The sequence below is a fragment of the Scylla paramamosain genome, chromosome 14 (genome assembly GCF_035594125.1).
Source record: "Scylla paramamosain isolate STU-SP2022 chromosome 14, ASM3559412v1, whole genome shotgun sequence".
Classification (NCBI taxonomy): domain Eukaryota; kingdom Metazoa; phylum Arthropoda; class Malacostraca; order Decapoda; family Portunidae; genus Scylla; species Scylla paramamosain.
Genome location: NC_087164.1, coordinates 8,942,344 through 8,970,223, shown reverse-complemented (window position 1 = coordinate 8,970,223; position 27,880 = coordinate 8,942,344). Strand labels below are relative to the sequence as shown.

The 27,880-nt window shown below is 38.0% G+C and overlaps 2 protein-coding genes across 13 annotated transcripts in view; one reads left to right on the top strand and one right to left on the bottom strand.

Moving 5' to 3' along the window:
- The window catches only part of LOC135106808 (uncharacterized), a 49,148-nt gene extending 42,205 nt beyond the window's left edge, over nucleotides 1-6,943 (top strand). For 6 of the 7 annotated variants that reach the window (XM_064016133.1, XM_064016127.1, XM_064016126.1 and 3 more), the window contains one exon: nucleotides 2,954-6,943. Coding sequence is in view for 5 of the 7 variants with exons in the window: in XM_064016127.1 (XP_063872197.1) it covers nucleotides 2,954-3,208 (255 nt within the window). In the remaining 2 variants the exon portion in view is untranslated. The remainder of the gene's footprint in view (nucleotides 1-2,953) is intronic. The other variant, XM_064016132.1, reaches the window with a different exon arrangement.
- On the bottom strand, nucleotides 6,849-25,128 carry LOC135106814 (enoyl-CoA delta isomerase 2-like). Of its 6 annotated transcripts, none has more exons than XM_064016143.1 (10): nucleotides 24,565-24,743; nucleotides 18,667-18,794; nucleotides 17,744-17,937; nucleotides 16,531-16,656; nucleotides 15,988-16,166; nucleotides 11,912-12,029; nucleotides 9,675-9,794; nucleotides 8,971-9,141; nucleotides 7,788-7,911; nucleotides 6,849-7,755 (listed from the first exon to the last, which is right to left on the bottom strand). In XM_064016143.1, the coding sequence occupies exons 1-9, from the start codon at nucleotides 24,606-24,608 to the stop codon at nucleotides 7,819-7,821; spliced, it is 1,173 nt and encodes a 390-aa protein (XP_063872213.1). In that variant the 5' UTR covers nucleotides 24,609-24,743; the 3' UTR covers nucleotides 6,849-7,755; nucleotides 7,788-7,818. The 6 variants fall into 6 exon arrangements, with proteins under 6 accessions (XP_063872213.1, XP_063872212.1, XP_063872214.1 ...); XM_064016142.1 differs by having other exon boundaries at nucleotides 6,849-7,751; XM_064016144.1 differs by having other exon boundaries at nucleotides 6,849-7,739.
- Nucleotides 25,129-27,880: the final 2,752 nt, after the last annotated feature.

Sequence of the window (27,880 nt, the reverse complement as noted above, 5' to 3'; positions counted from 1 at the left end):
AAACAGTAGTGAGACCCGCCATGCTGTATGGTATGGAAACAGTACCACTAACGAAAAAGCAGGAAGTGTAGTTGGAATTAGCAGAACTGAAGATGTTGTGATTTGCTCTTGGAGTGATGAGGATGGATAAAATCAGAAATGATTACATTAGAGGAACAACACATGTACATTGGTTTGGGGACAAAGCAAGGGAGGCTAGGCTGAGGTGGTTTAGACATGTCAAGAGGAGTGAAGAGAGGTATGTGGGGAGGAGGATGCTGGACATGGATCTACCTGGCAGGAGGAAGAGAGGGAGACCAAAGAGAAGGTTTATGGATGCTGTGAAGGGAGACATGCAAGTGGTGGGTGTGACAGAGGAAGGCGCAGAAGATAGAGTGCATTGGAGAAGAGTGGTCCGCTGTGGCAACCCCTAAATGGGAGCAGCCGAAAGAAGTGTATATATATATATATATATATATATATATATATATATATATATATATATATATATATATATATATATATATATATATATATATATATATATATATATATATATATATATATATATATATATATATATATATATATATATTATTATTATTATTTTTTTTTTAATGACTAGATTGCACACCTTTACTTTATGAAAGATTATTTTTTGGTAACTGAAAAGCTGAGGCTGTTCTCATTTTATGTATAATGGTGCCCCACATCAAAGCAAAAAGTAGTAGTTAAATGCCTAAAAGAGGACATTGTAGTGAATGAATGACCTTGTACTTCTTTAGACTGAGAAAGAATTAAGTTTTATGAAACACCAATTGAAAACCAATAACATCACCAGTGAAAGGGATATATATATATATATATATATATATATATATATATATATATATATATATATATATATATATATATATATATATATATATATATATATATATATATATATATATATATATATATATATATATATATATATATATATATATATATATATATATATATATATATATATATATATATTGTGACTAGTAGTTCAGAAAACTTTCATATATGTAGTATGTATATCAGATCACATCAGGGCTGCTAAGAATGCTAATAGAGTTATTAATGTGACCAAATGTAATGATATGAATATATATTAATCATGGAATTTATATGAAATCATAGTCAGTAATGTTGTTTATAAAATGACAAGGCAACTTTCTTTTTTGTCAGATACTTCGTGTAGGTCTATGGTAGATTATGTTTTATATATATATATATATATATATATATATATATATATATATATATATATATATATATATATATATATATATATATATATATATATATATATATATATATATAATCATTGGTGATAATCTTAGTGATAAGATGGTATAAGCACACATTTATACACAGTCAAAACATTAAATTTCATTGTGTTGGAAAACTTGTAGTATTTTATGGGATCTAATGGAGTTATAAGTAAATGACCATACAGTATGTGGTGTATAAATTAAGGGATTCTTAAGTTTCTCAGCACATTGAGAACAACAAAAGATTTTGATAGTAATGATTATTGCAATTTTCAGGCTTACTTTTTTTCCCATCCTCATAATTTTCAAGCAGTTGCAGTGGACACATGACGTTAATGTTTGCTTTGCATATTAAATTTTCTGCAGTCCATGGAGCTTGTGCATAATACACCAAGTGATTGCTACCACACCACTAGGATGTCTATGTTTACTATAAGTAAACATAGGTATTCTAGTCCTTGTCACTTCATTCACTCAAAAAAAGACCATCTAGTCACAAAATGCTATATGTTACATACACCATGTGCATTGAAAATTCCACAATTTTTTATTTTTTTTTTTTTTTTATGGAAGGAGCCTATAACCACAAAAAGACAGGGAACAATGCTAATTGTTTAGTAGCAGATCATTGAAGTGTTTTATTGCTAGCATCTCTATCCACTTTACCACTCCAAAAAAAATCATTGGCATGATTAGCATTTTTGTGGATAATGTAAATGTGAATGAAAAAATTACCATAAAAGAAAATTTCAACAAAATTAACAAAATTATCATAATATATATATATATATATATATATATATATATATATATATATATATATATATATATATATATATATATATATATATATATATATATATATATATATATATATATATATATATATATATATATATATATGAATGTTTGGTTTGGTGTGATTTCAAACAAATGCATATCACAATGTCAATATTAAGCTTGGCTGGCCCCTTCACCTATTCCCCAGCCCCACCAAAAAAAAAGAAAGAAACATAGCCATGGAATTGAGCTATGCATAAAAAAAACAGAAACGCTATGATTTTCTATAGATAACAGCACATGAATCAGAAGCATGGCCTTGCCTATCATAGCATCATGGATTAGATTTAGAGTTTACATGTGATGAGATATGTATTTTTTAAGGAAATTATATTACTGTTTTAACTAGAAGTTACAGCACTCAAGCATTGATAGTTTCACCTCACCTGTATTTGTTGTGATGTGACGTGTAGAGTTTTACATTCAGCATTTTTTTTTTTTTTAAGTATTACCATAATATGGTCTGTGCTTTTCCTTATACTACACTCATGAATCAGTAATATGATGTGATATAAAAGTGAAGACAAAAATCAGGTGTAATGCTATAAAGAATAAATATTGATTGTTGCTGTTCATGTTAGTAAATATTTGAGATTTAAGATGTGATTGTCTCATATGTATTGAAATATTATTAGAAATAATTACTTACTGTGTTTGGTCATTCTGGATAATGGATTACAAGGTTGTGTTTCTGCATTGAAGAAATTTAGTGTCCAAAACTTAGATTTTTTTTTTTACTTTTCTGTATGAATAGATCTTTCCAAATTATTGATAAATCAGGTAGATCTTTTGTAGATGTTGTTACTTACTTGCTCTTCCTTACCATGAAGGGGTCACTTAGCCGAGCTCTTGGACTGCGGCTAAGAGAAGAAGCTGCATCAGGGGGCAGCACCAATGGTGGAGGAGAGTCCTCTTCCTCAGGTGGACAGTCTCCTGCAGTCACCACTCGGGCCCACCCTCGCCATGGTCACCATGCCCGGCCACGCTCTTCAATCATGCCTTCTCAAGCATACTTCCACCATGAGACTCACCGCCGTGTGAAGAGTATTGGAGACATTGAGACTATTACGGTGACACCAGTTTAGCAAATGTAGAATGGTGTTCTGTTTACTTCTCTCCAAGCTTTTGTTGAAATGCATATTCAAATCAGTATGGTGGCTTATCTTAGATGCATTAGGTTTGTGTGGAAATGTACTCAGCCACCCATTACGGAAATCACAAAAACAAGTAATATTTTAATATTCTATTGTGAAAAGTGTGAAAAGCATGGTTGAATTGTCTCCAGAGCAGGTGGAGACTCTTCCAGCCTTCAAGCACCCCTCGCCTCCCCAACAACTGCCAACCAACTTCTCTTCACTGATAATACTGCCAATCTAGATATTTTCATACCTTATCTGAAACACAGATTCATATCAAAATGTTTCATTACCTTAATACTAGTCGAGTACAAGACAGCAAGGAGCCACAGGGACCACAAGCAGAATGCCTTCCCCTGTGTGTAGTCTCAGGCTGGTAGTTTTGTGTAAGCTACATTTTAATTCAAGACTCAGTCTTATTATCTTTTTGACTGATTACAACTATGACTTAGCATATTGTGTACCTTTACATTAGATGTTGAAAGGCAAAAAGCACAGCACATAGCTCAAATGTTATTTTGTATATATCTGTAAAAAGAAAAAAAAACAATTTGCCTAGCATGATAAGGATGAGGATAGTAAAATGACGAGGCATGGGACCAGATGATAGTAATTGCAGTTATCTGAAGGGAAGACACACACCTGGGGTCAGCACCAGAGTCAGGGTCATTCACTCTGCTACACCAGCCACATACATGTATGTCTGTCTTCTTGAAATATCCATGAAGTCTCACATGAGGTAGTAGAAGACCTTAGGAAGAACTTTTCATGGTTATAGTTAGAAAATGGCAGAAAATTTACCAAAGGTAAAGTATAACTGTGTATAGCCATGTCACTTTTGTACTTAAAAGTATTGCTATGGTGTTAGTAAAATGTAAACTGTATTTGCTTCATCTTAATAGGTTGTTGAGTGTTCTATGTCACAGCACCCCACATGTGTGCTCAAACCTTTAAATAAAAGCAGCATACTGAGGTAAGATTTATGATAGAATGAATAAATAAATACAAAAATATATGATTTTGTGAGTTGAACTACACATGAATTGTGAATATAGTGAGCACAGTGTTACAGTTATGTATCTTTGACACAAACTGTATTTTATTTTTATTGCCTTATCATTTTTTACCAATAGGCCATGTTACAGTTTTTCTTCTCTGTTTACTGGAAAAAAAGTGAATTTCCTAGTCAGTTTCATATGTGTGTGTGTGCGTGCGTGTGTGTGTGTGTGTGTGTTATTGTACACCATTCAGGATTATAACTGAAATGTAAGCAGCAGCAAAATGGCAGAATTTATAAAATAATGTTGTAGGTGGTAGTATGAATAACTTTATTAATATGAATAAATTTACTCTTTACTCTCCAAAAGATTATGCTCAACTTTTAAAAATGGACAATGAATGGTTCAGTTAATGTCAGTTTGCAGACTATGTACACCATGACATTCTCTTACGGATTTCCCAGGAATGTTAATTTTTTATCCTCTTGTCATACTTTTCTCTCTCTCTCTCTCTCTCTCTCTCTCTCTCTCTCTCTCTCTTTTGCATGTGTGTGTATTTGTGAATTAGTGTCGTCATTTAGAGCACCTACAGCAAAGCAGAATAATTAAGTGATCTCAGCTTATAAACTGACTAAAATTTCACAATTATTTGAATATTTGATGAGTATACATTGTATTATGTATATGCATGAATTTAACAAGTTAATTGTAATGGTACTGTATTTTTAGGTTCTCCTTACCCTCACACACACACACACACACACTGCCTCATGGCTCAGTGGCAAAGGGACCGAGTCTGTGTTGGCTGCCATGGATGACATAGGTTCGAACCCCACTAGGGGCTGGTCACCTCTGGGATTTTTCTGCTAACAAGTAGAGCAGTTACTGACCCCCTGACTAGGGGGATGGGGTGTGTGGTGTGTGAGGTCACAGTCTTACCCAGTGATCAGTAATAATGAGCTCTGAGCTCACACCAAAAGGGTAACGACTGGTGGTTGCAGGCCTTGGTGAATTACACACACACACACATTCTGCTTTGTTACTTGAATGATGTGCTTTAGAGACAAGAAAAGCTACAAAAATAGAAAAAAAAAATTGCCTCAGGTATAATTAGTTAAGCTAGAAATACAATTGGAGCTCTTTAATTCACCAGTCTGTTGCTTGTAAATGCACTTATGTTTAAAAGTAACTACATGCTTTACTTAAAATAAAATTTAAAATCATGTGATGACCAAAATACAATTTAAGGATTGCATATTTTATACAAAAAAGCATTTTTTTTTTAATTAATGAAAATACTTTATTCATACCATACAGTTAGAGATTTTGATGATAATAGCATGTTTGCCATATGGGTATGAATAGTAGCTTTTTACACTGTAGACCAAGAGCAAGTTTGTTTCAGTTTTACACAAGAGATAGGAGATTTGTCTGTCATAGTGAAAGATCATGCTGTGACTGTATGCTCTGTATGTATATGTAAATTTTGATAATGATATTTTTTTCAATCTTTAATAGCATTGCTGACAATATTAGGTTAAGACATTGTTGTCTAATGTTACTAACTGTGCCGACACTCATTTTTTTCTTTCTTTTTCCCCATTTGGTCCACTTTAACAAGTTTTCAAGCTACGTTTGACAAAATAATTTATCACATAGATGAATAACTTGCAGAAAGCTCTATTACAGTTGGTGTATACTGACTAAGAGTTGCCAAATTACTGCTGTAATCTCAATATCATGACTTGTTGAAGATATAAATGTGAAAACATAATTTCTCTGTATTTACTGTTGTGTTTTGTATAAAATGTCAGTTTTTATGAATAACATTCATTACAGTGCCGTTAAGAAGTGTATGAATATGTATTTTAAGAAAAACCATCAACACCATTCACATAATGTAATATGCATACTTTACCATATGCTCTTGCACACATAGCAGCAGTCACCATTATACAATAACAGTACTTTGAGGCATGAATGAAAGATGCAGTTAAATGCACAATGTATAATGGAGTGGTAGTGTATTTTTATGTACTACACAAAACATTGTGAAATTGTATACTATTAAGGAGTTATTTTTCTTACAGTGATGTCCCAACAGTATATGACTTTTAAGTGTAGTGTTATTAAGTGGCTTTGACAACTTTTTTTTTTATGGTAGCTTTTAACAACCAAGATCACTCTCAATACGACTGCAGTTGATACCAAGTTAAAGGGCAGGTTTCAGAAGATTATTGGGAGGCAGTTGTTTGACATTCCAATATGTTTCTAATGAAACAATAAAGAAATTAGATATTTTTTTGTGTTATTTATGCTTGTGAATGTGATTGTGAATCAGAAATGTATGCATGAGACCTTGTCTTGGCTGTCCTCCTCTACCAGTCTGGTATACAGACAGATCACTTAATGTTAAACTTCAAAAGATTTCACAAACTCAGTGCTGAGATTACTTGTTATGTTGTCTTCAAGGAAGATATTACCTTGGTAGTAACTCCTGTGCTTAAGAAACCACTCTGAATTAAGATGCTCATTAAGTGGTCATCTATACTTAGGTAATTTATGGAGAGAGAGAGAGAGAGAGAGAGAGAGAGAGAGAGAGAGAGAGAGAGAGAGAGAGAGAGAGAGAGAGAGAGAGAGAGAGAGAGAGAGAGAGAGAGAGAGAGAGAGAGAGAGAGAGAGAGAATGTGACTTTGTTTAAACAAGATATTGTTCAATAAGGCTTTGCCAAAGGAATATGCAACATGATTATTTACACAAGAACACCTTCTAATCTTCCTACTTAACATAATTGCATTGCTTATTGTTTGCCTAATACTATAAACTTATTGATAAAATGTTATGCTCTTCATGTGTTAAGGAGTGTAAAGCACCTTTCATAAAAAAACTACAAGAACACCTTCTAATCTTCCTACTTAACATAATTGCATTGCTTATTGTTTGCCTAATACTATAAACTTATTGATAAAATGTTATGCTCTTCATGTGTTAAGGAGAGTAAAGCACCTTTCATAAAAAAAACTATCAAAAATATTTTCACTTTTTCTGTGCATGATTTTTCAACCTACTTCACATCCAGTGTAACCACTCCCTAATTCCTATTATTGAAAGCTACAGTTGTGTGTGATTTCTAGATTGTTTAAGATCATTCCCAGTCTGAAGGATGTTCAGGGGGTTTTCTTCACCACCAAAGACAATTACATTACCCACCATTTATCCAGTTAGCCTATAATTTGGCCTCCACTATTTACAAATTAGAATTAGAAAAAAATTGAGAAATTTTGCTGGTTCTAAGTTGTTTGTTCTCAAATGATATGAGGAATATGAAACTGAGGCTAATTAGTCATCAGTCTAGAGTTATTACTTGTTGGTAGACATCATAGCTGTAGTTTTTAACACTAGGAATTAAATTGCACACCAATCTTTACTTATTATTTGCATCAATATTCCCCTATGTCATATATATATATATATATATATATATATATATATATATATATATATATATATATATATATATATATATATATTTCAGAATCACAAGCATGACTAATGAATGTGCTACTTCTTGCGACTGAAGAAGTTCATGATAGCATTGATACAGTCTTCAGATGTCCAGCGTTCCACCAGGCGGTCACATTCAGCATCATTCACCTGGAAAAAAAAAAAAAAATAGTGTTATGAAAGCCAGTCTAGTAGGGATTTTTTTTTACATATGTTTTGGGACAATGCATGCTGTCCACCTGTGGCTGAAGCTGCTCCACTGAAACTAAAACATCTCCAGTGAATGAGATTTCAATGCTCTCAAAAATTTTTGATCTCTTCACTAAGATTCTCTTGCTAATGGAGACAATGATGTTGAAGGCAGTGGCTGTAATTGTAGAGCAGCAGACATAGCAGTGGTAATAGTTAGATCAGCAGAAGCAGAAACATAACATGTGTGTGGAGTGGGAGGTGTGGGAGCTGAGGTGGCAGGAAGGACAACGCAGCTGACATGCCGTGAGGCTATATGCACACCCTCACATTGTTTTCTGCTCTCAACTAATATCCAGCATGCTTTTGCTAGTACCTTGCTCCTTAGGGTAAGGTAAGACTTACTACTCTTACCTATCATGGTGAAAGAGCAAAAAGTGGGGGAGTGAGTGAATGCTAAGTGGTTACAGAAGTTGGCAAAAGAGAGAGAGCAGCACTAACTCCTTCTCTCTAAACGTGTACAAAATGCACTGAGGATCTTCCTCACCAGGCTGAGTGGAAATTTCCATACACCATCATGAAGAAAACTGTCCTCATAAACTTTCCTAATTTTTTTTTAAATATTTTTCTACAACCATCTCCTGCCTACAATGACCTTGACTGAGTGACTGAGTGTGAGCAGGGGCATTTAAATGAGTATTTAAACATGGATGATAAATTATCATGCATGCATAATGAAGCACTAGGCCTCAGGATGCCACGAGATGATTTTTTGCATTATCCGATAGTTTTTGGATTTTCAACTCGGTCAGTCCCCTTTAAGGACTAAAAATTAACTTCATAGAAAATAAAAACACTGCCAGTGGACACAGAAGCCATGCCCCATGATGGTTCCCCCCACCCTCCCACCCCCACAGGGTGTATTAATGAGGTGTGCCTCAGGAGGGCAGGGATAGACTAACCTATCATTGAGGGGTTAGGTGTAAGTCGACTAAAACATATACAAAACTTGGAACTTACCTGATGAAGAATGTCCTTTTCCATGTCTCTTGTCAGAGCCTTGGAGTACACAAGAGATTTAAATGGCAGCTTTGCAAGTGCTTGTAATTTAGGCCACACTTCTTGCTGGAAACTTGCATCCGGAAACACTTCAGTGACAAGTCCCACTTCTTTGGCTTCATGAGCAGTGAACTGGGAAATTTGTGTTAGATATTATAGATAATGAAAAATGAGAAGCAGAACAATTAAAATACAAAATCTACTTAAAACCGGTGATTTAAAGTAACACCCATAACTATGAAAGCAAATCTTCCAAAAGTCAAGTATTTCACAAGATATTTTGATAAAGATTTTTTTTTTTATTTTCAAAGGAATACTCTCAGTTGCAATGACCCCCAAAACAGACTGTGATAAGAACTCAGATAACCCCTATGAACATCTTGTATGGCACTTAATGGTGACTGTTTCATAGTTTATACACTTCTTAATGAAATAAAACGATGGTGAACAAAGATAAGCATTTTGTGATTTTCCCCTTGCACTTAAATAACAAGTAAATAGCATTCATCATCTACAACCACCATAATTATTGTGCACCTCCTGGGATGCTCATGGACAAACATTTAAGCAGAGTCGACACTGATGGAGTGAATGAGACAGCACATTAAGTCTAACAGCAAAATCCATACAAAGAATGAACTAGGTATATTATTACATAAACAAACCTTTTTGTTGAATAGTAGCATTTCACTGGCTCTACTTGGACCCATCATCCTTGGAAATGTGTATGATGAACAGCCTTCTGGAGACTGTCCCAAGGCACTAAAGGGTGTGTTGAAAGTAGACTGCAAGTGCAATATGGATTAGTCTTGGAGTTACATTTTTCTCATGGAGTGTGTGTGTGTGTGTGTGTGTGTTGGTGGGGTTCCTCCTCACAAAAAGGCACATATTTACATCCATGGTAATCATCCAAACCTCACTGTCATCCACATGAGTCTTGATGAAACTACTACTCTTTCCTACACATCCTGCTACACTTGTAAGTATGAGTTCACCAAAATGCCCACCCTTCACTTGCTCTTCCTGTCACCAGATCTCATTCCACTGATCTTTCCAAACTGAATTCATCTTTTGTCTTTGTTTCACACAGTTATTACATTCAATATCTCAACCAATAGATACATGGAGAAAGAAACCTTCCTTCTTCATTTCATATCACTGCCGGGAACTGATGCAGTGGAGGGACATCTCAATCTCTTCACACTGTCCCTAGACATCTATGACACAAGAGAATAATGTGGAACATTTTACATCTTATCTTGAAGTTAGCTACTTGTCAAATAGTATTTTTTCCAGTGTGTGTGTGTGTGTGTCTGTGTGTGTGTGTGTGTGTGTGTGTGTGTGTGTGTGTGTGTGTGTGTGTGTGTGTGTGTGTGTGTGTGTGTGTGTGTGTGTGTGTGTGTGTGTGTGTGTGTGTGTATATACAAAGATTATTCTCATTGAAGTAGTTACTAGCAACCATACTCAAAGCATGTTCATTTCCTTTCAGTTGCAACTAGGCTGTAAATGACTAAAACATTAAAAAATAATACTCTCCTCTGTTTGAAAATAGTTTCCTCAATATTCATTCACTTACCCAGTCTGACTGCACAATAAGTAAAAACAGACCACAGTAGAGTTGGCACATGCCAGTTGAAAAATAATAAAATTAAATTATTTTATGCCATTTTCTTTTGGTGTGGGAATGCATGTTTTCAGGGGAAGGGATTTCCAGTTTTTGCATCTTTGCCATAAAAAAAAAAAAAAAAAAAAAGGCAGTATGGAAGGTGAAGTATACAGCAAGAGGAAGTCCTCATGTAATGGGAGTACAGCCAAAATGCTAGATGGAGAGGGATAATGGGAAAGTAAGATCCATTTTTTTAAACGTCATATTAGTAATTATGAAAAAGAAAGCCCCATGCTTGTATTTGGTTTTACTAACCTCACAGTCGCATTTGTAAAACACTGGATGCAAGCCCCAATGTCAGGTTAGTAAATACTAAGCTTTGCACAGAGGTTGATACCTCCGGTTCCCCAGCGACGAAGAAAGGTTGCCAAATTTTGTTATTTTTCATTTACTAGATCAATTTTTGCATTTTCCTTACAGCTATAGCTAAAGAAAGAGGTGATCTATCCATATATAACTTCAGATCATCATACAACATATGACAGTGAAGAAATCTGTGATTGTATGGTGATGTTCAGTGATGGCAAGAGTGGCTTAATAGGAGATGAAGGGTAAACCTATTTTGGCTTGCAATATAGTTCATAGTGTTTCTCACTGAATATACATATGAAGATGCGTCAGTTATTCCTTTGTGTACAGTATTAAAAGAAACATGAAAATCCATCTAGCTACTTTAAAAATTGAAAGTGTATGCACATGTGTTGAGGCCAGCAGAATTGCTGTCCAAGAGACAAGTCCACAAACATGATAAACTTGATAAATGGGAATTATAATAGTATTGCTGATATTTTCTTTAACCTCATACTATAAAATAATGATCAAGCTTGCTCTAGAAGCAAATTACTCAGAATGAGAAGCTCTATCTGATAAGTGTAAGAAAAGTCATGTTGAGACTTGAAAGAGTGAAATAATACCAAGACTTGTCAGGTGACAGTGGACGCTGGCCATAAACAAACCATAATTCATCAGACTGCAAATGCAGTCTTCCAAACGCACCTGAACACAGCATTTTTAAGGCCGAAATCTATCAATTTAGAGGATGTACACAATTTTTCTTTCACATAGGAACACTTTGGTAAATTTTAATATTTCTAACATAACTTTCCACTGCATAGGACAGGATAATATCATTGGGTTTGGTTCACCTAACCTGAAGTGCGGAAAAGTGTTTAAAATCTGAAAACAGCTACATTGGTATTAATAAACCAGAACAGTGATGGAGAGTAAATCACTAACCTTATCAGTAGCATACACTGCATCAAACAATCCCATCACTGTCACACTCACTCCTATAGCAGGACCATTGATAACACCAATCAGAGGTTTAGGGAAGTCAATGAAAGCAGACACAAATCTGGAAAGTAATTAGCAACAATTAATTTACATTAAATTCTATTTCAGTAAATGACATACAAGTTAATGAAATATAAGAAAAATTATGGGACAATCTTTTTCCTGCTAATATATCTCAAAACTTGTGGTTATTCTACAGGTGTATACTGAATGCAAAACACGAAGTACCACAAAATCCTGTTACTACTTTGTTCCTGTTTGTCCACATACACACTTACAATGGGACATATTAATGGGATTGTTATGGTGGTTTCCCATTATCTTTAATTCTTAACTGAAATAACGTTTAATTTATATGAAATAGGAGAGTACAAAAACATTACTAGTGATATAAAAGTAATGCCTACTAAAAGTAATGTCTAATGCCTCCTAGGAGAAGGCAGTAGACACCTGCCGAAACGATAATTACTCCCAGTGAGGTCTAAAGCACTGTTCAGGAGGTGCTGTGAACTTATCATTAAACCCAGCTGTGACCTCACTGAACGTTTCCCTTTGTGTCTCACAACACAAGGGGATAGTCACAGCCTGTCCTCTAAAGACAACTGTCTTCCTCCACACAAAACTACAAGCACCTAATAACACACACACCCTTCACTCAAAAATTTTAAAATCATCATGGCGACTCCTACACCAGCCTCAGAGTCCCCATCTGGGGAGGGGACCATAAATGTCCCCAGGTCGGACTGCCTTTCTGTCGATGACCCTAAGTGTCTTGACACCCTCCTCAACTTTTTCTTCATTAACTTCTGCAACATTCGCAGTCTAAGATCTAATTTTCAATCTGTAGAACACCATCTCTCTTCTTCTAAACCTCATCTTCTTTTCCTCACTGAAACTCAGGTGTCTGAGGCAACTGACAGTAGCCCCTTTTCTGTTCCCTCCTACTTTCTCTATCCTCATTTTCGATCCAAAGCTGGATGCTACGTTTATGTGCGCAATGACTTAACCTGCTCTCGTGCCCACGCTCTTGAATCTTCCGAGTTTTCCACCATCTGGCTACGACTACAGAGTCACTCTCATACTAAATTTATCTGTGCTGTATACCTCTCACCTAACTCCTCTGATTATAAGAAATTCTTTGACTACTTAACTTCCAAAGTGGAGCACATTCTCACCCTCTTCCCTTTTGCAGAGATCTCCATTCTTGGAGACTTCAATGTTCACCACCAGTTTTGGCTTTCCTCTCCCTTCACTGACTATCCTGGTGAACTAGCCTACAACTTTGCTATCCTCCATGACCTAGAGCAATTGGTGCAACACCCTACTCGTATTCCTGACCGTCTTGGAGATACGCCCAACATTCTTGACCTTTTCCTGACCTCTAATCCTTCTGCTTATGCTGTCACCCTTTCTTCTCCGTTGGGCTCCTCCGATCACAATCTCATATCTTTATCTTGTCCTATCACTCCAATCCCTCCTCAGGATGCCCCTAAGCAAAGGTGCCTCTGGCATTTTGCCTCTGCTAGTTGGGGGGTCCTGAGGAGGTATTTTGCTGATTTTCCTTGGAATGACTACTGCTTCCATGTCAGAGACCCGTCTTTGTGTGTTGAGCGCATAACAGAGGTGATAGTGTCTGGCATGGAGGCGTACATTCCTCACTCTTTTTCTCATCCTAAACCTTGGTTTAACACAGCTTGTTCTTGTGCTATACATGATAGAGAGGTGGCCCACAAAAGGTACTTAAGCCTTCCATCACCAGAATCTCATGCACTTTATATTTCTGCCCGGAACCATACCAAGTCTGTTCTCCAAATAGCCAAAAACTCCTTCATTAACAGAAAATGTCATAAACTTTCAAGATCTAACTCCCCTCGTGATTTCTGGCATCTAGCCAAAAATATCTCCAATAACTTTGCTTCTTCTTTCCCTCCTCTATTTCAACCAGATGGCACCACTGCTATCACATCTATTTCTTCATTCAAACCTTTGCTAAAAACTCTACCTTGGACAATTCTGGGCTTGTTCCTCCCTCTCCTCCAACCTCAGACAACTTCATGCCACGTATTAAAATTCTTCGCATGCTTTCCATGCCCTCGCTGGCCTAAACCCTCAGAAGGCTTATGGTCCCGACGAGGTCCCTCCTATTGTTCTCCGAAACTGTGCCTCCGTGCTTGCACCTTGCCTAGTCAAACTCTTTCAGCTCTGTCTGTCAACATCTACCTTTCCTTCTTGGTGGAAGTTTGCCTACATTCAACCTGTTCCTAAAAAGGGTGATCGTTCTAATCCCTCAAACTACCGTCCTATTGCTTTAATTTCCTGCCTATCTAAAGCTTTTGAATCTATCCTCAACAGGAAGATTCTTAAACATCTATCACTTCACAACCAGTGAACCATACAGATCGCCAGTATGTGTTCCGTCAAGGCCGCTCTACTGGTGATCTTCTGGCTTTTCTTACTGAGTCTTGGTCATCCTCTTTTAGAGATTTTGGTCAAACTTTTGCTGTTGCCTCAGACATATCAAAAGCTTTTGATAGAGTCTGGCACAAAGCTTTGATTTCCAAACTACCCTCCTACGGTTTCTATCCTTCTCTCTGTAACTTCATCTCCAGTTTCCTTTCTGACTGTTCTACTGCTGCTGTGGTAGACGGTCATTGTTCTTCTACATCTATTAACAGTGGTGTTCCTCAGGGTTCTGTCCTGTCACCCACTCTCTTCTCATTATTCATTAATGATCATCTAAACCAAACTTCTTGTCCTATCCACTCCTACGCTGATGATACCACCCTGCACTTTTTCACGTCTTTTCATAGACGTCCAACCCTTCAGGAGGTAAACATATCACGCAGGGAAGCCACAGAATGCTTGACTTCTGATCTTTCTAAAATTTCTGATTGGGGCAGAGCAAACTTGGTATTGTTCAATGCCTCAAAAACTCAATTCCTCCATCTATCAACTCGACACAACCTTCCAGACAACTATCCCCTCTTTTTCAATGACACTCAACTGTCCCCCTCTTCTACACTGAGTATCCTCGGTCTGTCCTTTACTTATAATCTGAACTGGAAACTTCACATCTCATCTCTAGCTAAAACAGCTTCTATGAAGTTAGGTGTTCTGAGACGTCTCTGCCAGTTTTTCTCACCCCCCCAGCTGCTACCTCTGTACAAGGGCCTTATCCGTCCATGTATGGAGTATGCTTCACATGTCTGGGGAGGTTCCATTCAAACTGCTCTTCTAGACAGGGTGGAATCAAAAGCATTTCGTCTCATCAACTCCTCTCCTCTAACTGATTGTCTTCAGCCTCTCTCTCACTGCTGCAATGTTGCATATCTAGCTGTCTTCTACCACTATTTTCATGCTAACTGCTCTTCTGATCTTGCTAACTGCATGCCTCCCCTCCTTCCGCGGCCTCGCTGCACAAAACTTTCTTCTTTTTCTCACCCCTATTCTGTCCACCTCTCTAACACAAGAGTTAACCAGTATTCTCAATCATTCATCCCTTTCTCTGGTAAACTCTGGAACTCCCTGCCTTCTTCTGTATTTCCACCTTCCTATGAGTTGAATTCCTTCAAGAGGTAGGTTTCAAGACACTTATTCATCAATTTTTGACCACTGCTTTGACCCTTTTATGGGACTGGCATTTCAGTGGGCATTTTTTTATTAGATTTTTGTTGCCCTTGGCCAGTGTCCTTCCTACATAAAAAAAAAAAAAAAAAAAAAATGCAAAAGTCCTGTTTTTCACCATCTAATGTTTCAGAAAATCTGATGCTTCTGCACTTTTGCAAAATAGGCCCATTCTGAAAGTTACCTGATCTCTTGACACTTGCTTTCGAAACTTCTGTTAAACCCGACTGGCGTTGTTACTATCTTCCTCAGACCTACTCTCAATTTATCCTCCACTAAGTAGTGCTCAGACATAACTTTGCCTTCCTCTCTTAAAGCTTGCTTTTAGAAGCATGGTAAAATGAAATTAGATTAGTATTTTCTTTTAATTTCTTATATAAAGAGTAATAACTCACCTGTTAAGGAGGGCTCCACTTTCTTTTGATATCTCATGCATATTCTCAGGGTTGATATTAGTAAAATTAGAAAGATCATTTCCTGAGCAATAGTAATTTCCAGCCCCAGTGATGGCTGTGATTACTGTGTTAGGATCATCTGCTGCCTCTTTAAGAGCTAATATCCACTCCTCATACATCTGTGAAAGGAAATATTAGTTACCATTTACACCATTAAATACACTAAGCTGTATGTGAATAAATTAGGGTAATAAGCTGGCCCCACTCAAAGCTAAACTTCTTTTCCTTTATTTGAACCACAAGAGATGTAGTTCATTTTATATCTTCAAATTAATATAATAATATCAGTCACTTTTACCAGCATCAAAGTTTTTTGTATAGCGCAAATGATAACAAAAATAATAACTAAAGTCAGCATCAGTCTGTGAGAGAGAGAGAGAGAGAGAGAGAGAGAGAGAGAGAGAGAGAGAGAGAGAGAGAGAGAGAGAGAGAGAGAGAGAGAGAGAGAGAGAGAGAGAGAGAGAGAGAGAGAGAGAGACTCACCTCCCTGGTGATGGCATTCATCTTGGAGGGACGGTTGAGTGTGATCACCCTGAGGCCATCTTGGCACGTCACAAGTAGGTTGCTGTACTTTTGACCTGATTCAGCTTGACTAGCTGCCTTGCTTTCCTTAGAAAAACAAAACAAGTAAATAAAAAAGTTAATTTGTAAAACTTATTAATGATGAGGATACTGTGAAGAAAGCAAATGTTCCTATATCCAACTATCACTAATTCATGAATAAATCTTCAGTTAAAGACTTCTCATATAAAATCACTTCTTAAAATTTACTGAGAAACAGATCAGAGAAATGTAGGAATGAGTTGCATGAAAATATAAGATGCATGTCTCATTATGGAACAAGAGTAGACACATGCTTATGTATCCTCCACAGTTTGCTTAGGTGGTTCTGACTTTCATGTTATAGTCTTTCTGATGAAACCTAATTTAAAATAGTAATGTTACAATGCTTAATTAGTATCTACACAAGCTATACATGCAAGAATGAACAGGCATTTTGCATGCATGACAATTTGGTACAAATTAACCAATAATCTTAGTAAACAATTTTTACATGAAATTAGGTATGTATCAAATTTGGAAAAAGCATTTATGTGGCTTACAACAGACTTATTGGGAGGATTGTTTGAACCATAAACAATACTCTAAGAGATACTGATGTTTCAAAATGGCAAGAAAGTATACTATAACAACAATAACTTTGAGAGACTAAGTGCTTTCATTTAAGAAAATTTTCACTTGCCTGCTTGTGAAATTTTCCAGGAAGAAAGCTAGTGTAAAACATTTATGACACATTAACATAATGAGCAAACATACATTGTGTTGCTGCATATAAATATGGTGTCTGGAGAGACACGAGTATGACAGAACCAAGTCAGTCAGTCAGGAATTGCTTAATTGAGCATTATAACAGGAGTTTGTTTTAGAGTTCTATTGAGGTGATGTGCAATGTCTAGAAAATATACAGACCACGATTACACAGTACGAGTGCTTGAGTTTCACTAGAGTGGTGAAACAAATTGAAAAATACGCCGCATAACTACCGCCAATGAAATGCAGATAAAAGAGCTCCAACACAGGAAAAAAAAAAAAAAAAGACAAAAGTAAAGGGTTAAAAAGAGTAGAAATAATTCAAAAGGAAATCAAGTGGCACTAAAGAGTGGATTACGTTATGTATTCCAATCATACAACCTACCTCTGCACCTACTAGTGAATCCACCAACTGTATGTAAGCCTTTTGTGCCTCCTCCTGGGTCATACTGCCCAGAGCATTCCAGGCATCCCACTTAGCCCTGCCTACAAAGTCCATCATCCCTGGACGCTTAGTTGTCACACTTCCTGTTGTTGCCTGCTTGAACAAGGCATAGATCTTTAACTTTGTCTCATTTCCTGAAAAAAAAAAAAAAAAAAAAAAAAAAAAAAAAAAAAAAAAAAAAAAATTGTTATATTTAGAGATTCACATATGAAAAAATTATCAAAGAGCATTGTATTTAACTGCATTAGTTATCATTATGCATTCTATATTCAAGCAGTATAATCTGTAAAACAGTGAAATAGGTAACATTCTGAACAACAGCTTAACAGAGGCCCTTTGCACATGCTTGTGTGATAGATTGCTCTCTGTGATGCTACTAATTTTTTGCATATAACAACAAATTTACATCACTGTACAGCGTAAAACTATTGAAAAATAGTGCAATAATGTCTGGCCATCATTCTGATGAGGCAAGTCCCCAATCAGATGCCCTGCTGAAAAAAGGATGGAAGCAAGGGATATGGCTTCTAGATCAGTTTAGCCTGTGGCAACTTCAGTATCTGTGTGGTATTAACATAGGAATCAGTTCAAAAGTTAACAGAAACAAGCTGTAGAATATGTATTTAGGGAGTCCCATTCATTTCATCCTACAGTGCTTAAAATGTTGTCAATTGTGGATCCCTTGGCTGATAAGCTCAGAATGCTTCCTTACCTTTTCTGCCCACAGGTAAATAAAAAATATTACTGCAACTGCAAGTCATAGTATGTCCATATGATGATGCAGGTACAAACACCTTAGCATCTAAGGGTGTGTTTATGACATAACCTGAGGGAACACAAATGCAAAATATTAAAATACTAACCTGGATCTTCTTTTAGTGATCCTAAACGACTCTTGGCATCATCAAACTGCTGAGGAAGACTGCTCATCATTCGCATTTGTAAGGTCCCCCTGCATAGTGGACGCTGGTAGGCTAATACAATCCCCTGCCTGGAAAGAAAGATATTTTGTTAATTACTAAAGACCTGAAACAAAGCCCAGATGAAATGGTGATAATCAAAACTAGTAGTGCCTAAAGAGGAGAACTGAATAAAAGAAACAGTAATCATCTATTTAGTCTTCCATTTTTTTAACCTTTGGCATTTTCTGCTAAACAGTATAGCAATAAATATAGTTTTTCAAATACATCCACTGGAAAATTAACCAACTGACAAACATGTCATGTCATTGTACCCATAAATCGCACATTTCATTGCTTATTTTTCCTACCTTTCCACAAAGCCTACTTCAAAGATGTGCCCCACTTAGTGAAAGAAAGGAAAATGCAAACACTATGAATCCAAATTAAAATATTTCAGTAGAACATTAATTCTCATCAGATAAGTGTAAAGCTGTTCAAGAACTACATTTACATTATTTTATGGAGAAAAGAAAAACTGGCCTAAAGGTTTCAAATTTTGCTAATTTCATCAGAATGCCTCACTACATGTCATATTGGATATTAGTAGGGAACCTAACTTGTAAAGAGTCATCCTTATGCTTTTTACAAATGTTTTTAATTTGATAATATCTACTGGCATAAAAGAGACCAAATCAGGATATGGAATATCATGCAAGTATATATGTGTAGTTCCCTACATCTGGACTTCCAAAATAATTTACTATTGTAAGAATTTTGTCACTTAAATATCTTGGAAGTCAGTAGCCAAGTCACGATCAGAAAACCACAGGGAAGCCCCTCACAACTTATTACCTGATAAATCTTCCAATACTGAATACCCTCCCTCATGCTTGATTTAAGTTCTGTAATTTTCTGTTCAGATTTCATACCCTTCTTTTTTTTTTAATCAGTCAGTTTACAAAATCTTTTTGCATTAACATATTCAGTTCTTGATTCATCTGTCTGTAACAGATACCCATGTTTTTTCTTCAGTCTTCTCAACATTATGGCATTTTCTATTTCAGCAACAAAACACCAATAGATAATCCTTCCCTGAACAGAACTTCGATAAATCTGAGATCCACTTCTAATGGTGTGCTAAGTCAAGATTCTTTCATATTATCTAACCATTAGTGCCCCAAGACTGTGCATAGGCCAATTACTATAGGTTTCACAGAAAAAGATGAAGAATAAAGCAGATAGCTTCCATTGTGGCCTTTGTTGTTTTTTACATTTTATGCCTGATCTTGGGAGATGTCAGAATTACTTTAGGAGAGGACCATAACACTCTACACATTTAGGATTATTGCTTTTTTATGGTAAATTTATACAAGTGAACCTAACATTTTTGGACAAAACTACATTTTTCTGGTAGATTTTGATGTTTTGAATGAATCTAGTAACCATCTCTGCCACAAATCAAGTTTTTCTTTTATTTATGTAACCCCCTCACACAAACACACACATAAACAAGCAAAAATTCATCAAAAAACATTAACTAAACCTAATTAAACTAACTAAACCTAACTTACCTTTGATAAAAATTTTATACCTGAGGAAGGAACAATTTACAGTGGTAAAGATACACCCCAGTGTTATGTGTGACCCAAGTAATTCACTGAGAACATTTTTTTTTTTTTTTTGCCACATGACAGGTGCACCTGCATGATACCTTTATCACGTTTATGGATGCTGAGAAACTTACTTTATTGATGTTTTTGTTGCAAATTAATAGTTTCTATGATACAGAGAATTTTTGTTAGGTGATGCTAATTTAGGTTAGGTCATGGAAGGCTAAGTCAAGGAAGGTTAGATCAGGTTAGATTTGGTTAGGATTGCCTTCTTTTCTGCTATCATCTCTAGTCAAGTACCCTAAAATGGCCATTTTCGTGTTTCTTCCCCCATTATGGACCCCGTTTCCCGACGAGTCCCCAAGATCGTTGGGGGATGACAGGTAAAGTTCACCAATCCACAGGCCGCCTACTGAATCATAATACTATATACATTTATTGGTATTCATGGACAATTCCCAAGAAAATGCCACTTTATGAAGAAGAGTAATATCTGTTTGACATGTAGCCATATCTTGCACAAGAGAATGTGGAAAGTTGGTCTTGGGTTGGGTTGAATACCCCCGGTACCGGGAAGCCCACCAGGTGTGAAGGGAGAAAAAGGCGGTTTTATTATAGTTTAAGCCATTACACACTACGTGGTAATAACCTACCTCATTTTGTTCTTCTCACTATTTACATCATTTCTAATGATTACACTACTTGTCGGAAATTAATAATAATGCCACAATAGGCCTAGGAATGCACAGCGCTCTCAACTTTTTCTAAGTCCACAGGTAAACATAAATGGTGCATTGTTGCCTGAACTTCAGTTGTTAGGTTAGGTTAGGTTAGGTTAGGTGATACAAGTTACTTGTAATATGGAGGAGATCGTGGCTCATGAAAGAAAAACCATGTATTATGACTTACTAAGAAAGGAACTTGATATTGACTGGGTCAAATACCTTTCTGAGTCAACCAATATTGAGGAAATGTGGGACAAATTCAAGTCTAAATTGCATGCCGCAACCGAGAAAAGTGTACCCACAAGAAAAATGGGGAATCTAGATAAATCCAGGAAAAGGTTGAATAACAATTTGCCAATGAACAAGAAGTTATGGTCTAAGATTAAAAGGAAACAAAGGTTGTGGACAAGAATGAATTCCTTAAAGAAAGATAATTTAAATGTGCTCACTAGAAATGAGTATCTGGAGACAGAGAATGAGTACAGGAGACTGAACAATCAAATTAGGAAAGAAACCCGAGATGCCGTGAAGCTAAAAGAAAGGGAGATAGCAAAGAATGTGAAGGAAAACCCTAAACTATTTTGGAAATATGTGCAAGCTAAGACAAAAAGCAAATCAAGGATCCCGGATTTGTACAAGGGCACTGTGGAAGGAGGTCGAACTGAAAATGATCTGGAAAAAGTTGAAGTTTTGGCAGAGCAATTCTCAAAAGTGTTTGTTATGGAGCCAGAAGGCGAGGTACCGCACTGTGAGGTGAAGAATGTACCATCATTGAATCACCTGCAAATAAATAAAGAAAAAATTGAAATGATCATTAAAAATCTAAAGAAGTACAAATCTCCGGGACCTGACGGAATACATCCCAGGATTATAAAAGAAGCGGTGGAACTATTGTCGGTGCCTTTAGAAATAATATACCAGTACTCCTTTACACATAAGGAGCTCCCGCGAGATTGGCTTATTGCTAACATTACACCTCCAAGCATGATCCAGAAAATTACAGGCCTGTTAGTTTAACTAGTATTATATGTAAAATTTTTGAAACAATGATGAGGGAGGAGATAATGGCACATATGAGAAGCCATGGTTTATTTAGTGAAAAGCAATATGGCTTTATCTCTGGGCGATCAACAGTACTTCAACTCATAAAGGTTTTGGACAAATGGACTGAATATATTGATGAGGGACATGCAGTGGATGTAATATACTGTGATTTCATGAAGGCTTTTGACAGAGTTGCACATCGAAGACTGCTAAGTAAAATCAAAAGTTATGGAATTGGAATGGAATACCTGGAATGGATTACAGCATTTCTAACACATAGACAACAAAGAGTGGTGTTGAAGGGAGAAATGTCAAGATGGAAGCCAGTGACTAGTGGAGTGCCACAGGGATCTGTTCTTGGGCCGTTGTTGTTTGTCATATTTATTAATGACCTCCCTGTAAGTATATTAAATAACAGCGAAATTTACCTGTATGCTGACGATACAAAGATATTCAGGTGTATAAAAGAAAAAGATGATTGCCTAAAGCTGCAGCAGGATGCTATGGAGCTATACTCATGGAGTGAAAAATGGCTGTTAAGTTTTCATCCGGATAAGTGCAAATATATGAGGATTGGAAGAACAAGTATTGAAGATCAAGACTACAAAATGGAAAAACAACTAGAAAAGATTACTTCTGAGAAGGATGTAGGGGTAATATTTAATGATAAATTAAGTAGTGTGGATCACCTGGCAGAGAAAGTGAACAAAGCCAACAAAATAGTGGGCATAATTAGAAGGACCTTTGTCACATTGGATACAACAATATTTAAGGCTTTGTTTGTGGCATTGGTAAGACCACATGTGGAGTACGCTAACTAGGTATGGAGTCCACACCTAATGAAAGACATTGAGATGGTCGAGAATGTGCAGCGAAGGGCTACAAGGATGGTGCCGGGACTCGAAGGACTGAGTTATGAAGAAAGATTAAAGAAACTGAACCTACCAACACTGGCATACAGAAGAGCACGGGGAGATATGATAGAGACCTACAAGATACTTACAGATAAATATGAAGCTGTTCAAAAAGAGGTCACGACTGGATGTTAGGAAACATGCTTTCCCTTGTAGGGTGGTTAATAATTGGAATCAGCTGTCAGAATGGGTGGTTGGAGTAAAATCAATTAAGCAATTTGAGGGCAGACTTGATAAATTTTGGATTAATCAAGAACTAAAATATAACTATAAGGCAAAAATCCACCGCACGCTACTACAAGGTGAACATGTAGATCTGGAGTCACAGGCGTAAGCCTCTTCCAGGAAGTCTTCTGTGAGTATCTGTGAGTATTATAGTTTAAGCCATTACACACTACGTGGTAATAACCTACCTCATTTTGTTCTTCTCACTATTCACATCATGGTAATTGTCTAGAGTCCTTACCGGGCCTTATTACTGGTCTATTCACTTCAATTCTTTTACACATACCTTCACATGCACCTAAAACATCATTTTAAAGTGGGGGACAAATGCCCCCTTCCCTCTAGTCCAGCAAAATTGGGGACATGTGGGAAGGCGGGGTTTTTGGGTGGGGGAGACATAAATCAGCGAGCGATTTTCGGCCTTTCCACTGCCCCTGTAGGTTAGGTTAGGTTAGGTTAGGTTACGGTATTGGATACGTTTTAACTATATAGAAAGATCCATACTTGGTGTTGAATGGTGTTTTTAAAAAAGTAAACATAGAATCAATCATCTATTGGTTTTGGATGAGGTGTTTGTGAGCGAGTGATGCTGCACTGGACCTGAAGCTCCTAACCTAACAAACATAACCTAACCTAACCTAACCTAACCTAACCTAACCTAACCTACAGGGGCAGTGGAAAGGCCGAAAATCGCTCGCTGATTTATGTCTCCCCCACCCAAAAACCCCGCCTTCCCACATGTCCCCAATTTTGCTGGACTAGAGGGAAGGGGGCATTTGTCCCCCACTTTAAAATGATGTTTTAGGTGCATGTGAAGGTATGTGTAAAAGAATTGAAGTGAATAGACCAGTAATAAGGCCCGGTAAGGACTCTAGACAATTACCCACATCATTTCTAATGATTACACTACTTGTCAGAAATTAATAATAACGCCGTGGGCCGTGGGTAGAGGTTGGGGACATTGGCTTAAACTATAAATTTACCGAAAAGGCAAAATTAAGAATTTACGACGTTTTATGCTCAGAATTGTCTATAACATAAAGATAAAAACTAAGACAACAACGAGTATCGTAGTTTTGTACTCGAAATGCAGTTTGGTCCTATTGTAAAAATGTACCCATATCTTCAGTTACAAAATGGCATACACTTAAAGAATCTCTTCCTAAAGATCATCGGAATTAAAAACATAGCAGAGGAATTTCTCATGCCATGCAGTCTTGGCAAAAAGTGGTGTGGGGTGGCAGTGCCCGGTGCCATGAGCTGGGCCACAAACTAGGCCTAAGGGGACCCTGAGCTGCCCCGGTTTTGGATATTTTCACTACCAAAAACCACGACACTGACCTATACGCTGAAAACACTCTGGTGAGGCACTGGATGTTCACCATGCTGTATTGCTGGAGTGTTCAGGTGATTGGGTTACAAAACAGTACGTTGACTATGGGTTAAATAAGACGGCAGGCCGCTATCTTAAGTGACCAATTGCGCGCGCAGCCCTATTTTTACTGCCAGACATACGGCGCATTTTCTCTCAGCCACGTCATCGCAGACTTCCCTGGACCCCTCTTAATCTTAAGGACACTAATCTAATCTAAATGACGTGCATCATTACCTAACCTATAATCTAAATGACGTGCAGCTTTACCTAACCTATAATCTAAATGACGTGCAGCATTATTGATTTATTTATCCATCATAACATTACCTGACCTTACCTAAAATAACTTGTAGCAATACCTAACTTAAACTAAATTACATTACTACTACTGCTGCTGTTGAATGGTGTCGACTGGGCTGTGCGGTGCCGTGGCTGGGAGTAACAACGTCGTACGTCTGATTACTCTGGCGGTAAAAATAGGACTGCACGCGCAGTTAGTCACTTGAAACCAAGGATTGCTTGAAACTGATGGTCACTTGAATCTACTACACCGGCGACAGTTGTCCAGCGTGAACTAAACTATATGTTCTTTATCCAGTTCATCACCACAAAAAAAAAGCAGTGTGAAGCGCTTTTCTGAGGTGGAACTTATTTTCTTCATTCTGGCAGCTTTTCATGGAAGCAGTGTGGACGCCATATAATGCCTTTTTACATTCTATGAATAATCCCGTGTTGTCCAGGTATCAATCTATCGCTCAAATACCGAACAGCATCGGGAGTGAACCGAACTGCATCCAACTGAGTCTACTTAAATCAGTTTCTTTCTGTATACTGTGAGGTGCGCGCGCGTCGGAAATTATCTGTTGTCGAGGTGAGAAACACTGTCCAATTCCTGCCGCCCGAAGCCTGTTCCCAACGAACCAGCGGGTATTTTGAGTAGGTGGAAAGTATATATTGTTATACTAGGGGGTATGGGTGCGGGTGGCAGCACTGTTGCGGGTGGCAGCACTGGCAGAGGCGGGAAAGCTGAGAGAGAGAGAGAGAGAGAGAGAGAGAGAGAGAGAGAGAGAGACACACACACACACACACACACACACACGCGTGCGGCGTGGCCCGAGAGGAAGCGAGTGTGTGCCTGCCTGCTTTGGAAGGGTTTCCCTGCTTGTTGAGTGCCTGTCATGACCTGGGAGACTTGTGGTGCCCATGTGAACTTGTAAAGCAGTGGCCGTGTTTTTCCTTGTGCCCTGGCCTCGTAGGTGTGTGTGTGTGTGTGTGTGTGTGTGTTTTGTCCCAGCGTTCAGAGTGTGACTTATTTAAGGCCCCGTTGCTCTAGTGTCTCGACCTGTGCCCGTGTGGATAACACGCCCGCCCGGAGTGAGGGGTGGGCGCAACAAGTGGTGTCATAGAGTGAGATCCAGGGAACAGTGAGCAGTGAGAGACGGTGTGTCATCATGGCCACCATGACAGGGCCGAGGCTCGAGTGAAGTTAAACCGGCCCAGATGGACTAGATTGCTGCCATGTTGGCCGGTATGAGGCAGGAAATGGCAGTGGACCGTGAGGCACAGGCTCAGAGGGCACGTGAACAGGCTGAAAGAACCGATCAGCTGGCACGTGAGCAGGCTGAAAGGACCGATCAGCTGGCACGTGAGCAGGCTCAACGAGCGGACGACCAGGTCCGCCATCTTGAGGATGTGCTACAGAGCAGCCTCGCGTCCTTGAAGATTGTGGTAGTTAGGAGATTTGCATGCAGCAGGTAGGTGGCTTCACTGATCCGGAGTCTTCCTGCCCATTCGGGTTCTATGTCCCGTCTGGGTGGGGACTGTCGGCGTGATTTCCTGAGTCCCAGTACCAAACCCACTTAATATGACTATTGTAGCTCTGAGCAACAATAGTCACGCTGGCGCCTCTGGGATGACGGCCCACTGGGGGCACGGCATTGCTTTCCTGCCAGAAACCTAGCAGGTTCATGGCTTTTAGTCAGGGGTACACGGGGCAGGTGCGGCGTCAATCCCACCCCCGACCTCCCCAGGCTGGAAGCATATTGCCTCTGTGCCCGTTCCAAAGGCCTGAGGCGCTATCGCAGGCGGCGTTACACTTGATGTTTCATACAGCGGTGGGCCCCTTTAGGATAGCCAACCGCAAGGTCTGAGGGTGGCGTCCTCAGCTAGAATCCTACCTGGGACGAAAAGCCTGGTAGGTAAGTTTCGCATCACCCAGGCTGTCTGTGACTGACGGTGTGAGTGATTTGGTTTTAACCCGCTACCCTGTCGTTCCCCCACACGGGGGAATGTCTTGGCCGTCTAGTTCGGCGTTTCTTCACCAAGCGCAGAAACGGCGGTCAGACAAAGTATAACTCAGTTAAGGTGATTGATAAAAGATAGTTAAGAAAATTATTGCGTGGCAGCTGCATTTTGCCTTCCACGCGCAAAAAAGTCTGCAGTCCCACGGGTCACCGAGCATATTTGGGAAGCTTGGGATATTTTAAAATAAATTGATTCACAACGAAAGTTAATAGCAAAAATAATTTATGATGCATCAAATTCTTTAAGCAACAGTTTATTACATGCATTAAGGTGAACTAAAAAATTTCCTCATTCTGTAAATATAGTAGAACTGCATGCCATCTCCCCATAACAAGTTTGAGGACTAGTACAAAAGCGTGGATATTACAAAGGTAAAGGAAATATGTGCTTCGTAAGAGTAACGTTGGGTTTCACTCGCCTGAACCCCTCACAGTCACGCTTGGCTGCCTAAGTTCACTTTATTAGCAATGTGCAGTTGAGGAGTTTTCATGTTTAATGGAACGTTTATCTTTCTAACCGGGGTGATTTCTTTCCCCTCACCTCGAGTCTGCTAAGCAGTGGTAACTGTCAGTGTGTCAGCCTCTTTATCGACAAGTCTCGACCAGTTACGAACAGTAGGCCATCAGGGAACCTACATGAAGACAGAACCTATGTCCATTCGTCATCCGTCATCCATATCCATTCATGATCTAATCTCCTTAAAAACTCCCTACCGAGACACAGCCCTAACAAACAGTCTTAACCACTTTAGTTAAGAATTTCTTTTTCTTTATTATTAATTTAACCCTATCAGGCTTCGTGGAGTAACTTCTAGTCCTACTCGCTTACTAACCGTAAAGATTTTGTGTATATCATCCATGTTACATCCCTTACATCACCTAAATAACTGTTGCTACGCAACAGTGAAAAGCTTTCTTTCGAGGTTAGGGCACCTACTGCAAAAAGTTGCACGAATGTTTTTTACCTCCACGATAATTA

What these genes read in the sequence shown, in the direction of transcription:
- LOC135106814 (XM_064016141.1), bottom strand. Translation starts at nt 24,608, where the DNA reads ATGGTGAACATCCAGTGCCTCACCAGAGTGTTTTCAGCGTATAG. An exon ending in ATTCACTAGTAGGTGCAGAG is followed by an intron (nt 16,657 to 17,743) that starts GTAGGTTGTATG and finishes TGTTTTTCTAAG; the next exon opens with GAAAGCAAGGCAGCTAGTCA. An exon ending in TGCTACTATTCAACAAAAAG is followed by an intron (nt 9,142 to 9,674) that starts GTTTGTTTATGT and finishes CAAATTTCCCAG; the next exon opens with TTCACTGCTCATGAAGCCAA.